This window comes from Schistocerca piceifrons, chromosome 2, assembly GCF_021461385.2.
Source record: "Schistocerca piceifrons isolate TAMUIC-IGC-003096 chromosome 2, iqSchPice1.1, whole genome shotgun sequence".
NCBI lineage: Eukaryota > Metazoa > Arthropoda > Insecta > Orthoptera > Acrididae > Schistocerca > Schistocerca piceifrons.
Genome location: NC_060139.1, coordinates 72,234,657 through 72,247,389, shown reverse-complemented (window position 1 = coordinate 72,247,389; position 12,733 = coordinate 72,234,657). Strand labels below are relative to the sequence as shown.

The window sequence follows — 12,733 nt, the reverse complement described above, 5'->3', positions numbered from 1 at the left end:
ACCCATTCTTGCAACAGGAAGATGATGCGTTGTTCCAGCAAGATTACGCTCGCTCACATACGGCCCAAGACACTCAACATGCTCTGCAAGGCAAGCAGCAACTTCTCTAGCCAGCGCGATCTCCAGACTTGCCTCCAATCAAGCACATGTGGGATATGAAGGGATGAGAAATAACTCATGCGACTCATCAGACAACAACTCTTGCAGAACCATGCAAACAGGTCGAGCAGGCGTGGAATAACGGCTACTAGTACAGTATTCGCCACCCATATGATCGACTGGATGCCAGAGCCAGCGATTGCATTGCCACCCTTGGGGGCTATACCACATACTAATATCGCTGTTGCAGTATGGTCGATAACTGGAATCTCAGAACCGCCTGTGGTACTGATCTGTAAATGTAATCATTTCTTGTACTCCATATGCACTGTTGCAACAATAAATCTCGAGCGAACTGGAAAACCTCTGAAATGGCATACTACACTACTGGCCATTAAAATTGCTACACAAAGAAGAAAATGCAGATGATGAACGGGTATTCACTGGACAAATACATAATACTAGAACTGACATGTGATTACATTTTCACGTAATTTTGGTGCATAGATCCTGAGAAATGAGTACTCAGAACAACCACCACTGGCCGCAGTAACGGCCTTGATACGCCTGGCCACTGAGTCAAACAGAGCTTGGATGGCGTGTACAGATACAGCTGCTCATGCAGCTTCAACACGATACCACAGTTCATCAAGAGTAGTGACTGGCGTATTGTGACGAGCCAGTTGCTCGGCCACCATTGACCAGACGTTTTCAGTTGGTGAGAGATCTGGAGAATGTGCTGGCCAGGGCAGCAATCGAACATTTTCTGTATCCAGAAAGGCCCGTACAGGACCTGCAACATGCGGTCGTGCATTATCCTGCTGAAATGTAGGGTTTCGTAGGGATCGAATGAAGGGTAGAGCCACGGGTCGTAACACATCTGAAATGTAACGTCCACTGTTCACAGTGCCGTCAATGCAAACAAGAGGTGACCGAGACGTGTAACCAATGCCACCCCATGCCATCACGCCGGGTGATATGCCAGTATGGCGGCGACGGATACACGCTTCCAATGTGCGTTCACCGTGATGTCGCCAAACACGGATGCGACCATCATGACGCTGTAAACAGAACCTGGACTCATCCGAAAAAATAACGTTTCGTCATTCCTGCACCCAGGTTCGTCGTTGAGTACACTATCGCAGGCGCTCCTGTCTGTGATGCAACGTCAAGGGTAACTGCAGTCATGCTCTCGAGTTGATAGTCTGTGCTGCTGCAAACGTCGTCGAACTGTTCGTGCAGATGGTTGTTGTCTTGCAAACTTTCCCATCTCTTGACTCAGGCATCGAGACGTGGCTACACGCTCCGTTACAGCCACGTGGATAAGATGCCTGTCATCTCCACTGCTAGTGATACGAGGCCGTTGGCATCCAGCACGGCGTTCCGTATTACCCTCCTGAACCCACCGATTCCATATTCTGCTAACAGTCATTGGATCTCGGCCAACGCGAGCAGCAATGTCGCGATATGATAAACCGCAATCGCAATAGGCTACAATCCGACATTTATCAATGTCGGAAACGTGATGGTACGGATTTCTCCTCCTTACACGAGACCTCACAAGTTTTCACCAGGCAACGCCGGTCAACTGCTGTTTGTGTATGAGAAATCGGCTGGAAACTTTCCTCATGTCAGCAAGTTGTAGGTGTCGCCACCAGCGCCAACTCTGTGTGGATGCTCTCAAAAGCTAATCATTTGCATATCACAGCATCTTCTTCCTGTCGGTTAAATTTCGCGTCTGTAGCACGTCATCTTCTTGGTGTAGCAATTTTAATGGCCAGTAGTATAATTATTTTCTGGCGGCATAATAAATAATAATAATAGCCTGTCACTATTATAGTTTGTTGGTTGTGGTGCAGGTGGACATGGCCAGGAACCGACTGCTGGAGCTCCCCACGCAGCTGCCACAGGGCCTGGAGCACCTGCACGCAGCCAGCAACCAACTGTCGTCGATGCCGGTTCTGGCGCTGCCGGCGCTGCGCAGCCTGGACCTCACCGCGAACGCCCTCTCCAGCATGCCCGACATGCGGCGGCTGCCCCACCTGCGCAAGCTGCACCTGGGCCAGAACCTGCTGCAGCGCCTGCGCGGCACAGACCTGGATGCCCTCGCCAGCCTCGAGGAACTCGACCTGCACGATAATCGGTGAGATCCGTCAGCAGCAAGTTATTTCACTGTTAGGGGTGCAGAAGAACTGCATTTTAGCCCTTGCCACATTGAGATCAATGCTGTTTACACTTACAAACAAGCTGCACATAAGAAACTTCCTAGTAGATTAAAACTGTGTCCTGGACCAGGACTCAAACCAAGTACGCAGCTTTAACCTGTCAGGAAGGTTCATATCAGTGCGTACTCGGCTCCAAATTGAAACATTCATTCAAGCTATACATATCTGACATTGTTTTCACTTTTTGTAACACAATTATTCCTGCTGATTTATAAATCTGAAAACCGTTTTCATCTATTACATTAGGTTTCGAAGATATCAACACAAACTTTTACTTTTCGAGGAACTCCATTTGTCGGAAATTTATTCATCACATTTTGTTATTTTTCATGTAATACTTTAAATTGCCCAGGCTGGAACTCCATTGAAATCGTCCTTGTATACGATTTTCATATACATCTAAATCTTTTTGAGTTCAGTTACCATTGACTGAGGTCATTCGAAGTCTTATTCCAAGCGTCAGGGTGGGACATAGTTTCTTATGGCAAAAGCGGTCAAACATAGACATTTAGCAGGTCTACTAAATGGTTTTCCCAGTTTCAGTTTTTATCAATATATGTCCCTATGAACTTACAATTTTCTACTTTATTTGTTACTTCTTTTGGGTACGAGGGGTGTCGGAAAAATAAGGTTCCAAATTTTTTCTTTTTACAGAGTAAAACATGTTTATTTCATGAATGCGTACATTTTTGGAAGTTCAGACTTTAACCTATTTTACTACATAGTCGCCACTGAGATCAATACATTTTTGCATGCGGTGTACGAGCTTTTGAATGCCCGAGTCAAAAAATCTGCCGCCAAGCTGCGCAGATACCTGAGAACCGCTTCTTCCAGCTCTTCTCTGTCGCCGAAATGCGTTCCACCCAGGTGTTTCTTCAGCTCAGGGAAGAGAAGATAGTCACTTGGGGCTAAGTCCGGGCTGTAGGGTTGGTGTTTGACAAAACTCCATCCAAATTTTGCGATGAGCTCGTTAGTGGCTTTAGTGCTGTGCGGTCGAGAGTTCTCCTGATGCAAACGCACTCTCTTGCACAGCATATCCCTCCTCTTGTTTTGAATTGCACGGCGCAATTTATGCAGTGTCTCGCATTACCCGGCAGCGTTGATTGTGGTGGGCAAGATCTGGCACAACAATACCCCCTTCCCGTCCCAAAACACTGTTGCCAAGTCTCGTCTCTAGTGAAGATGGAGTCGAGGTGTTCCTCGCCATGAATTCCGTGATCTCGAAGAAGTTCTTGGACCGCTTCAACGCGTTGGCGTTTGTGGTCTTCGGTCAACATTCTTGGCACCCACCTCGTGTGAACCTTAGCATACCCTGGATGCTCCGTCAAAATCTCGTCAATAGAGGTTTTGCTGACATCAGGGATCACTTCGGAGACCTCACTAACCGTCACTCTTCGATCTGGGAGCACCTCTGCGATTGTTTCGTCAGAAACAGATAGCCGTCCGCTCCTCGTCATGGACGTCAGTACGCCCGTTCTTGAACTCTCTGCACCATTTGCGCAGGTGTTGTACGCTCATACACTTGCCTCCATAGATATCGCATAGCTGGGAATGGATTTCTGCGGCGCAATGTTTTTTGCAGACAGGAAACGGATCACCGAGGGCAACTCACACCTAGCGAGCGACGCTAGGGGGAGACCCATCACGTACGGCTGCCGAGCCAAGACTGAGCTCCGCAGGCAGCTCGCTAGGGAGGGGATTTAGAGTGGGGTGAGGTACACTACAGAATCTCGGGATCCACCGATACTGCACTTTTCAGGACTGTAGCGCAATGGGAACCTTTTTTTACGGGCAACACCCTTATTGTAGGTTAATACATTGTGGGATATTTTAGACGTTGTAAAACCAGATGAAGTACATTTTTCAAAGTTTAAAACTAGCCCATTTGTATAAAACCTTTCAGTAACTTTCACAAAAACATCATTTACTACCTCTCCTGTTCATGCTTCTTCGCTTAGCTTTACAACGATCATCTACAAACAGGAGAAGGAATTAGCCCTGTTTGTAGCCATTTAAATAAAATGGCTGATCGTAAACGTAAGTCCAGAATACTAGTGGGCCAACGATCGAACCCTGTGGAATTCTCTTTATAATTTCTCCTCAAGCAGTTGATGTGGCGTCCCTCTTTGCATTACTGGAACAGCCTGGAGGTAACTTTCTGCATTCTATTTCGTAATTAAGCACTCAATGAGGCATTGATTATTTGATTATTTGAAGTACTGTTTTCCTTTCTTTCTGAATTGTTTGCACCAATTTTCTCGCCTATTTTTAAAAAGTATTTATTAAAAATAGCTGCTACAAATGGACTGTTTTTACGACACCCTCATTTTCTTTAACAAAAATAATACAATATTTTGTGGCTTCTCTCCATGTCTCTCTTTAAACAAAATTCCATATTGATTTAAGGGGATACGGAATCACCTATCCCCGCAATGTTAATATATGCCTACTATAGGGAACATTTTCTCACAAACTACTGGAGACAGAGAGGTAAAAATTTTACTGTATGTGCATTCACATGTTACAACAATACTGAAACAACAGTTTATTGTCAAAGTATTTTCTTACAGAGATATTGTACATTTATTTTTAAGTAAATTTTTTCCATCGCTTTTTACTAGACTATCACCCCTAAGTCTTTTGTAAATCAAGTAATTAAAAAATCGTTGTTTCAGTATGTAATAGGGACCTATGTCACTACGTCATAACAATTTCAGACTTCTAGGTTGACCAGTACCTGAGAAAATGTTCCTAGATGAAGTAAAAAGTAAACTTACGGGAAACGGAGAAAGAAGATTAAAACATTCCTGATCCGTAGCTAATACCCCCTTCACAGTCTTCATAATCATCTTCAAGTCTTCTTTTGGCACCCCTCTGCACCTGTCTTGCTTTTTTCACTAATGTCTTGATTATATTATCAGCATGCCTTAGTCTGTGCTGATCTAAAAAGAACATAGCACGTACCGTACGGGAACCACCACACATACCCAACTTTTGAAGGACCTGGCATTTAGTTATATTTCCAAGATTGAAGGTTGCCACAGCATCATACACACCAAAATGCAGTGTATTAATTCCGACAAACACTGTTTTTGGGAGACGATGCCATATCACACTATTCAAGCACTCGTTGGGGTTCTGCGTTTTTCCGTGAAGACATTTCATCAGAAGACTTCTGTCAGCCAGATCTCTGAAAATGGGCTTTATTTCTGCCATGATGGCTGATGGTAGACTGTGGTGGTGAATGTATTTCTCTCCTGTTGTTAGTCCCCTATTGTATTTACACCAGCTGTTTTCACCTTTGGGGCACAAACCATGTTGTGGATGCTCATCTGTGGATGCGGTGTGGAAATATAAAGCCCATATAGCTCTCCTCATTTCTTCAAGATTGCCTGTATTTTGCATGATTGCAAGGCCATAGCAGTTCTGAATGTGGTCTATTATGGAATCAGTCAATCTTCCTCTGCCATCCAAGGTTTTCCCATCATCTAGTTTTTTCCCTTTCATAACTGATTTTAACCTTCTCAGCCTGGCACCCATTCTCTTCTGCACATGTCCTATACATTCAAGTTTGCTTATATTTACACTGTTCCCATATGGTTTGCTTTCCAAAACTTCTTTGAATGCTTTAGAGTCACCATCTCCCAGATATTTGACATAGCGAACATTATACCACTGTGAAGAGCGATGAAAAATTTTCTTCACCCCAGCAACCTCCATGCCACCACTACTACCATAATAATTAGCAATACAGTCATCACTGTGTTCATTTTTCAGCCTGCCTGTGCACCTACAGTATTTAGACATTATTGCAACATCAATAACCTTGCCAGTATCAACACTAGTTGCTGTTACAACACCATTGTTGGAGGTGTGGCCCCTTTTCTGCCACGTGCCATCAAACGCCACTGTGAGGTCACGACTGCCGTCATTTTCTTCCACTGCTTCTTCCACAGCAACCTGCATTGACTTCTGTGCTACATCTTCAACTGCAGATCCTAGTACATAATTGTAAGCTTCAAACTATGAAGGTGCACTTGGAAGATTTAGAACACCACATAGCATATCACCAGCTGCTTTGCCCTTACCAATTGCTCGCAATCCATAAACTAACCTAATATTTACACTATAAAGTTCAGTTTTCTTGTATCCATTATTTACAGTTACTGAAACCGAACTTGGAAACTTACAGCTGTATTTACAAACACTGCATATTAAATTAAACTGGGCAGCCAGGCCAACATGGGATTCTACTTTCAGAGAAACGTTTCCATGACATTTTTTGCAGCACAAACTGTTTTCAAGAGCTTCACACAATATATTCGTATCAATGAGTTCAAAAACTTCATTCCCTCTATCAAGTAAATTATATTTCTCTTCCAAATCTCTTAGTTTTTTATGAGAAGCACTGTTTTCATTTGGTGTAAGTTCGTTCGGCAAATCAGTAATAAGTGGATTCACATTTTCCAACAGTGATGATGATGAACTGCTTTGCTTTGCTAATTAATCATTATTTCTTTTCTTTTTCCAGTTCACACGCTTTTTAAATACTTTTGCTTTAGCTCTAGGCATTTTCACTGCGAAGAATGAAGCACTAAATACGAAATAACTCAACAACAACTACTTTCTTATATCACACTGTTTACAAAACAGTCCCGCCACAAAGTCAAAGAGTAACTTGAGGAAACCAGAGAGAAACATTTTCGGGCAACTAGCGTATAAATAGTCGCTGGAAACCGGGATATTTGAATTCATGTCACTTTAAAGGTACTGCCAAAAAGTTCATGGTCAGCCACGAGAGACGTGTATAACTAAAGCGCAATACCCGATCTCACAAATATATAAAAATAAAATAGTTATAATTGTAGTAGAGCTATGTATGATACGTCATTTTAAAGAGGAAACATGGCAGAATATAATACGCCAATAAAAAAAAATTCGATTTTTTAACCCAAAATCCGATTCCGTATCCCCTTAACTGTTTGTCTGATATGTCAATTCCAGATAAAATATGCATGCTCCTAGATTTTTTAGATCTTTGAGTAATATGTTACAGTACTATTTATTATATGAACGTATTTCTGGGCCATTATTTGTTCTGGCTATTTTGTACAAGTCTTTTTTTTTTTGTGAAGAGTCTCTGATACTTGTAGTGATCTAGGGTATCTTTAATGACTTGCCATTATTACATTTAGTTATCTTTTCAGGGAAACTACTTTCAAAAATGTATACTAATACATTCAGAAATGCTTTGAATTTAGAGCTGTCATTAAACTTACAATAAACTTCAACCCAGTCACCATTTTTAAGCATTCCTTACAATCTTCAGTAGTTTTGTCATTATACAGCCTCATTGTTTCCTTTGATTGTTTCTGAATTGTGCCTGGAGCACAGTTATGTAATATGACTAATTTCATCGTGATCTGAAATCAGTTTACTACAGGATTACCTTGTTGCACGAATAAACATGGAAGTAAAATTTCAAATTCGTTATTTCAGAGCGGAAAATATTTCTCAAATGACTCTGAGCACTATGGGACTTAACATCTATGGTCATCAGCCTATTTCTCAAAGAATAAACTCTGTAATACCAGAAAAATGAGATCTTCCGCACTTTTAGTTGCAATTGTTGAAGCAAACAACAGTTCGTACTTGGACACAGTCAGTCACATAATGAGATATATAAGGGCAAGTCAAAAAATTAAGAATTTTTAAAGAAATATTTTATTGGGAAAACGATATTACATATATTATAATTTGCCTCCATAATCTCTCTCAGTCTTTATGCACTTGGGACATCTCTTGAGAAGCTTCTTAAGTACACCCTGGAAGAAGCTATGTAGCACTGTGCAGGTTCACTCTTGCACTGACTCCACAACCTCCTCATCTGGATTTGCTTGGATTCACAGAGGTGCACCATCATCAAATCAAGAATATGACTATGTCAGGAGTGTATGGCAGGTGTTCCAGCAGCTCCAGACCAAGATTTTGAATGAAATTTTGTAAATTTGTGGTAAGGTGCTATGGGACCTAACTGCTGAGGTCATCGGTCCCTAGGATTACATACTAATTAAAGTAACATAAACTAGCTTACGCTAAGAACAACACACACACTCATGCCCGAGGGAGGACTCGAAGCTCCGACGGGAGGAGCCGCGCGAACCGTGACAAGACGCCCTAGACCGCACAGCTACCCTGCGTGGCCAATATTTCGAATGAACTGGATTTTTTTTTTTTTTCGAGATGTGTGAGGGCAGAGATTACTTTGAAACAAAATCACGCCATTGAAAGAAGATTCTTTCTGCTCTTCTTTTTTATATTGTTTTTCAGATCTCGCAGTAACTCACACAAGCTGTGATTATTCACTCTGTAACTTTTTAGAGTGTAATGAATCAGCAATGGTCCGTTCATACCCCAAAACACTGTAATCATCAGCTTAACAGCAGAAACTTTGCTGCTGAATTTTTTCTCTGTATACGAATATGGTTGTTTTCCCACCGTGCTCTATTGCTTAACGCGTAGTTCTTGGTTACGAACTCAGAGTTTATCAACGGTTGCTGTGTAACAGAGTCTTCTCCTTCTTCTTCAATCACCTTAAATGTGATTTTGACACTGTTTCTGTTCGTCAGTTGACATGTTACCAAATAAGCACAAGCTCTGTGATAGCTTAGAGATTCAAGGATGATGGAAAACGATGAAACGTGGCTAATGTTCAACTCACATGCATTATCATCGGTTCTGGCAATACGATCATCACGAATTATTCTTTCAGCTTTCTTGGTGCTACTGTCAGTTTTTTGAAGTGGGTGGCAGTTGTCATTAACGGGTAACACATTTTACTTGAGAATGGCTACAATATCGAAACGATATAGTATGCGAAATAAAAATAAAACAAAATGGCTCTGAGCACTATGGGACTTAACATCTGTGGTCATCAATCCCCTAGAACTTAGAACCACTTAAACCTAACTAACCTAAGGACATCATACACATCCATGCCCGAGGCAGGATTCGAACCTGCGACCGTAGCAGTCGCGCGGTTCCGGACTGAGCGCCGAGAACCGCTAGACCACCGCGGCCGGCTAATAAAACAGAACTTATTTCTTTTATCATGACTGAGGACCCTGCCATGATTAAATTACACTGAAGCGCCAAAGAAACTGGTATAGGCACGCGTATTCTAATACAGAGATATGTAAACGGGCAGAATACGGCGCTGCGGTCGGCAACGCATGTATGGGACAACAAGTGTCTGGCGCAGTTGTTAGATCGCTTACTGCTGCTACATTGGCAGATTATCAAGATTTAAGTGAGTTTGAACATAGTGTTATAGTCGGCGCACAAGCGATGGGATACAGCGTCTCCGAGGTAGCGATGAAATGGGGATTTTCCGGAACGACCATTTCACGAGTGTACCCGGAATACCAGGAATCCGGTAAAACATTAAATCTCCAACACCGCTGCAACTGGAAAAAGATCCTGCAAGAACAGGAGCAACGACAACTGAAGAGAATCGTTCAACGTGACAGAAGTGCAGACCTTCCCCAAATTGTTGCAGATTTCAATGTTGGGCCATCAACAAATGTCAGCTTGCTAACTATTCAATGAAACATCATCGATATGAGCTTTCGAAACCAAAGTCCCGCTTGTGTACTCTTGATGACTACATGACACAAAGCTTAACACCTCGCATGGGCCTGTCAACACGGACATTGGACTGTTGATGACTGGAAACATGTTGCCTGGTCGGACGAGTCTTGTATCAAATTGTATCGAGCGGATGGATGTGTATGGGTATGTAGACAACTTCATGAATCGATGGACCCTGCATGCCAGCAGGGGATTGTTCAAGCTGGAGGAGGCCCTGTAATGATGTGGTGCATGTGCATAGGAGTGATATGGGACCCCTGATGCGTCTAGATACGACTCTGACAGGTGACATGTATCTAAGCATCCTGTCTGATCACCTGCCTTCATTGTGCAATCCGAAGGAGTTGGGCAATTCCAGCAGGACAATGCGATACCCCACACGACCAGAATTGCTACAGAGTGGCTCCAAGAACACTCTTCTGAGTTTAAACACTTCTGCTGGCCACCAAACTCCCCAGGCGTGAACATTATTGAGCATACCTGGGATGCCTTGCAACGTGCTGTTCAGGCAAGATCTCCACTCCATTCCACCCCTATGGATTCATGGTGTCAGTTCCCTCCAGCTCTACTTCAGACATTAGTCGAGTCCATACCACGTCGTGATGCGGCGGTTCTGCGTGCACGTGCGGGCCCTACACGATGTTAGGCAGGTGCACCAGTTTCTTTGGCTCTTACCTGAACGATATTTTCCACAGACAGATGCACTTGCAGTTTTAAAGGAATTTATCGACTTATGCATATTTCATTAACTAATTTAAGACGGCTATTAACATACTGCAGCTGCATTCTATCAATAATATCTATATTTTTTACTCCATTCAGAGTACCGAAAACAAATGATTCCTCTAATTTTTTCGTTGGTCCAACGGATAACATGGCACTCAAAATAAAATACTCTGAAATCACTACAAATACGAGGGGCGACCCAAAAATAACTGGAATTTCTTTCTATAAAGCATATACGTTATTGTTTTCAAATACAACCTTAATCTCCTTCGAAGTACTCTCCATTAGCATTAATACACTTGTCCAAACGTTCATTCCAGTATTCGAAGCACCTTTTAAATTCGTCCTCATTGACACTTGCTAGCACTTTTATGACATGGCGTTTTACGTCTTCCATATCCGCAAAACGCTGCCCTCTCAAGTCTCTTGTCATCCTCGGGAATAGGAAGAAGTCCGAGGGTGCTAAATCCAGCTAACAGGGCGCGTGGGCCAAGGTAGTCGTCTTCGTTGAGGCCAAAAACTGGCGAACGCTGAGAGCCGTGTGTGCAGGAGCGTTGTCCTGATGCAGGAACCACGCGCCAGAATCCCACAAAGCCGCACGTTACGGCGACAAACTTCTGCGAAGCCGTTTCATAACCACCAAATAGAATTGTTGGTTTACTGTCTGGTTTTCAGGGACAAATTCAGAGTGTACGATCCCTTTGATGTCAAAAAAACATATCAACGTTGTTTTCACATTCTATTTCCCTTGTCAAGCTTTTTTTGGTCGAGGTGAGCCAGGTGACTTCCATTGTGATGACTGTTGTTTACTTTCTGGATCGTACCCGTAGCACCATGACTCATCACCTGTAATGATTTTGTTGAAAAAATGTGGATCATCTTTGCACGCGTCCTTCATTTAGAGGCAGGCTTCAACGCGATGAGTCCTTTGATCTCTGATAAGAAGCTTCGGCACGAATTTTGCTGCCACTCTTCGCATCCCCAAATCGATGGTCAAGATGCGCTGAATTGAGCTCCAGGACAACCCGGACAAGTTCTCGAGTTGGTCAATTGTCCTGCGTCGATCTTCAGTGATGAGATCACGGATTTTGTCGATGTTGCCTTCGCTTCGTGCAATTGAAGGTCCACCGGAACGGGTCTGATCTTCAACCACCATTTCTCCCTTTTTAAACCGAGAAAACCATTCGTACACTTGTGTTTTACTAAGAGGCTTTGTAGGCTGTCTGAATCATCGCAACAGTTTCTGCTGCATTCTTGCCGAGCAAGAAACAAAACTTCACTGCCGCACGTTGTTCGTAAGAACTAGCCATTTCCTCGTGTCACGTCTGCACTCTGCGCACACTAAAAGAACTGCCATAGAAACCATACTTCTCACTGTTGGGTGACGCTGCGTGGCAGAATGACTCAGCAGAGTTCCTACTACAACCTTCTGGCGGTGCAACCTGCCACTACAAGTACACGATGTGCAGCATTACGATTCCGGTTACTTTTGGGACCCCCCTCATACAGCTATGCCCTGGGCCAATACAGCTAATGTACAACTGCAACAGTGAGATTAATCATATTACTGTTGCCAACTAAGGAGCAGAAGAAATTGTTTTTACTTATTGTCCGGTCCTCGTAATTAGTAAACAGTAACCCTTGAAGATGAGATATACTGACAGGAAGAGAAGCGACGCTGAAGGTATATGATCGCACAGGCTGGTGAGCGTGGAGTCGCTGGGCGGCGCGGCGCGGCAGCTGCGCTCCCTACAGCTGCGCGGCAACCGCCTGCAGCACGTGCCGGCCGCCATGCTGCGCGGCGCCCGACTGCTGCGCCACTGCGACCTCAGCAGGAACCACATCGCCGCCGTCGACGAGGACGCGCTCGCCGACACCAGGTGCGCTGCAAGCTTGCTGGCAACCACAGTAACAGCCTTTGTGTGACCAGACTGGAAAATGTTAATACCCGCCTTCTATGGAACACGTGAGGCAATACCGACCCTACGACTTATCTTAGAAAATAGATTAAGGAAAGGCAAACCTATGTTTCC

At 43.6% G+C, this 12,733-nt stretch overlaps 1 protein-coding gene across 1 annotated transcript in view; it reads left to right on the top strand.

Moving 5' to 3' along the window:
* LOC124775156 (protein artichoke) overlaps window positions 1-12,733 on the top strand; it is a gene marked incomplete at its 5' end in the record, with an annotated part of 177,926 nt that overhangs the window by 109,424 nt on the left and 55,769 nt on the right. Inside the window, 2 exons of the mRNA XM_047249996.1 lie at window positions 1,959-2,242; window positions 12,401-12,580. Coding sequence (XP_047105952.1) covers window positions 1,959-2,242; window positions 12,401-12,580 — 464 coding nt within the window. The remainder of the gene's footprint in view (window positions 1-1,958; window positions 2,243-12,400; window positions 12,581-12,733) is intronic.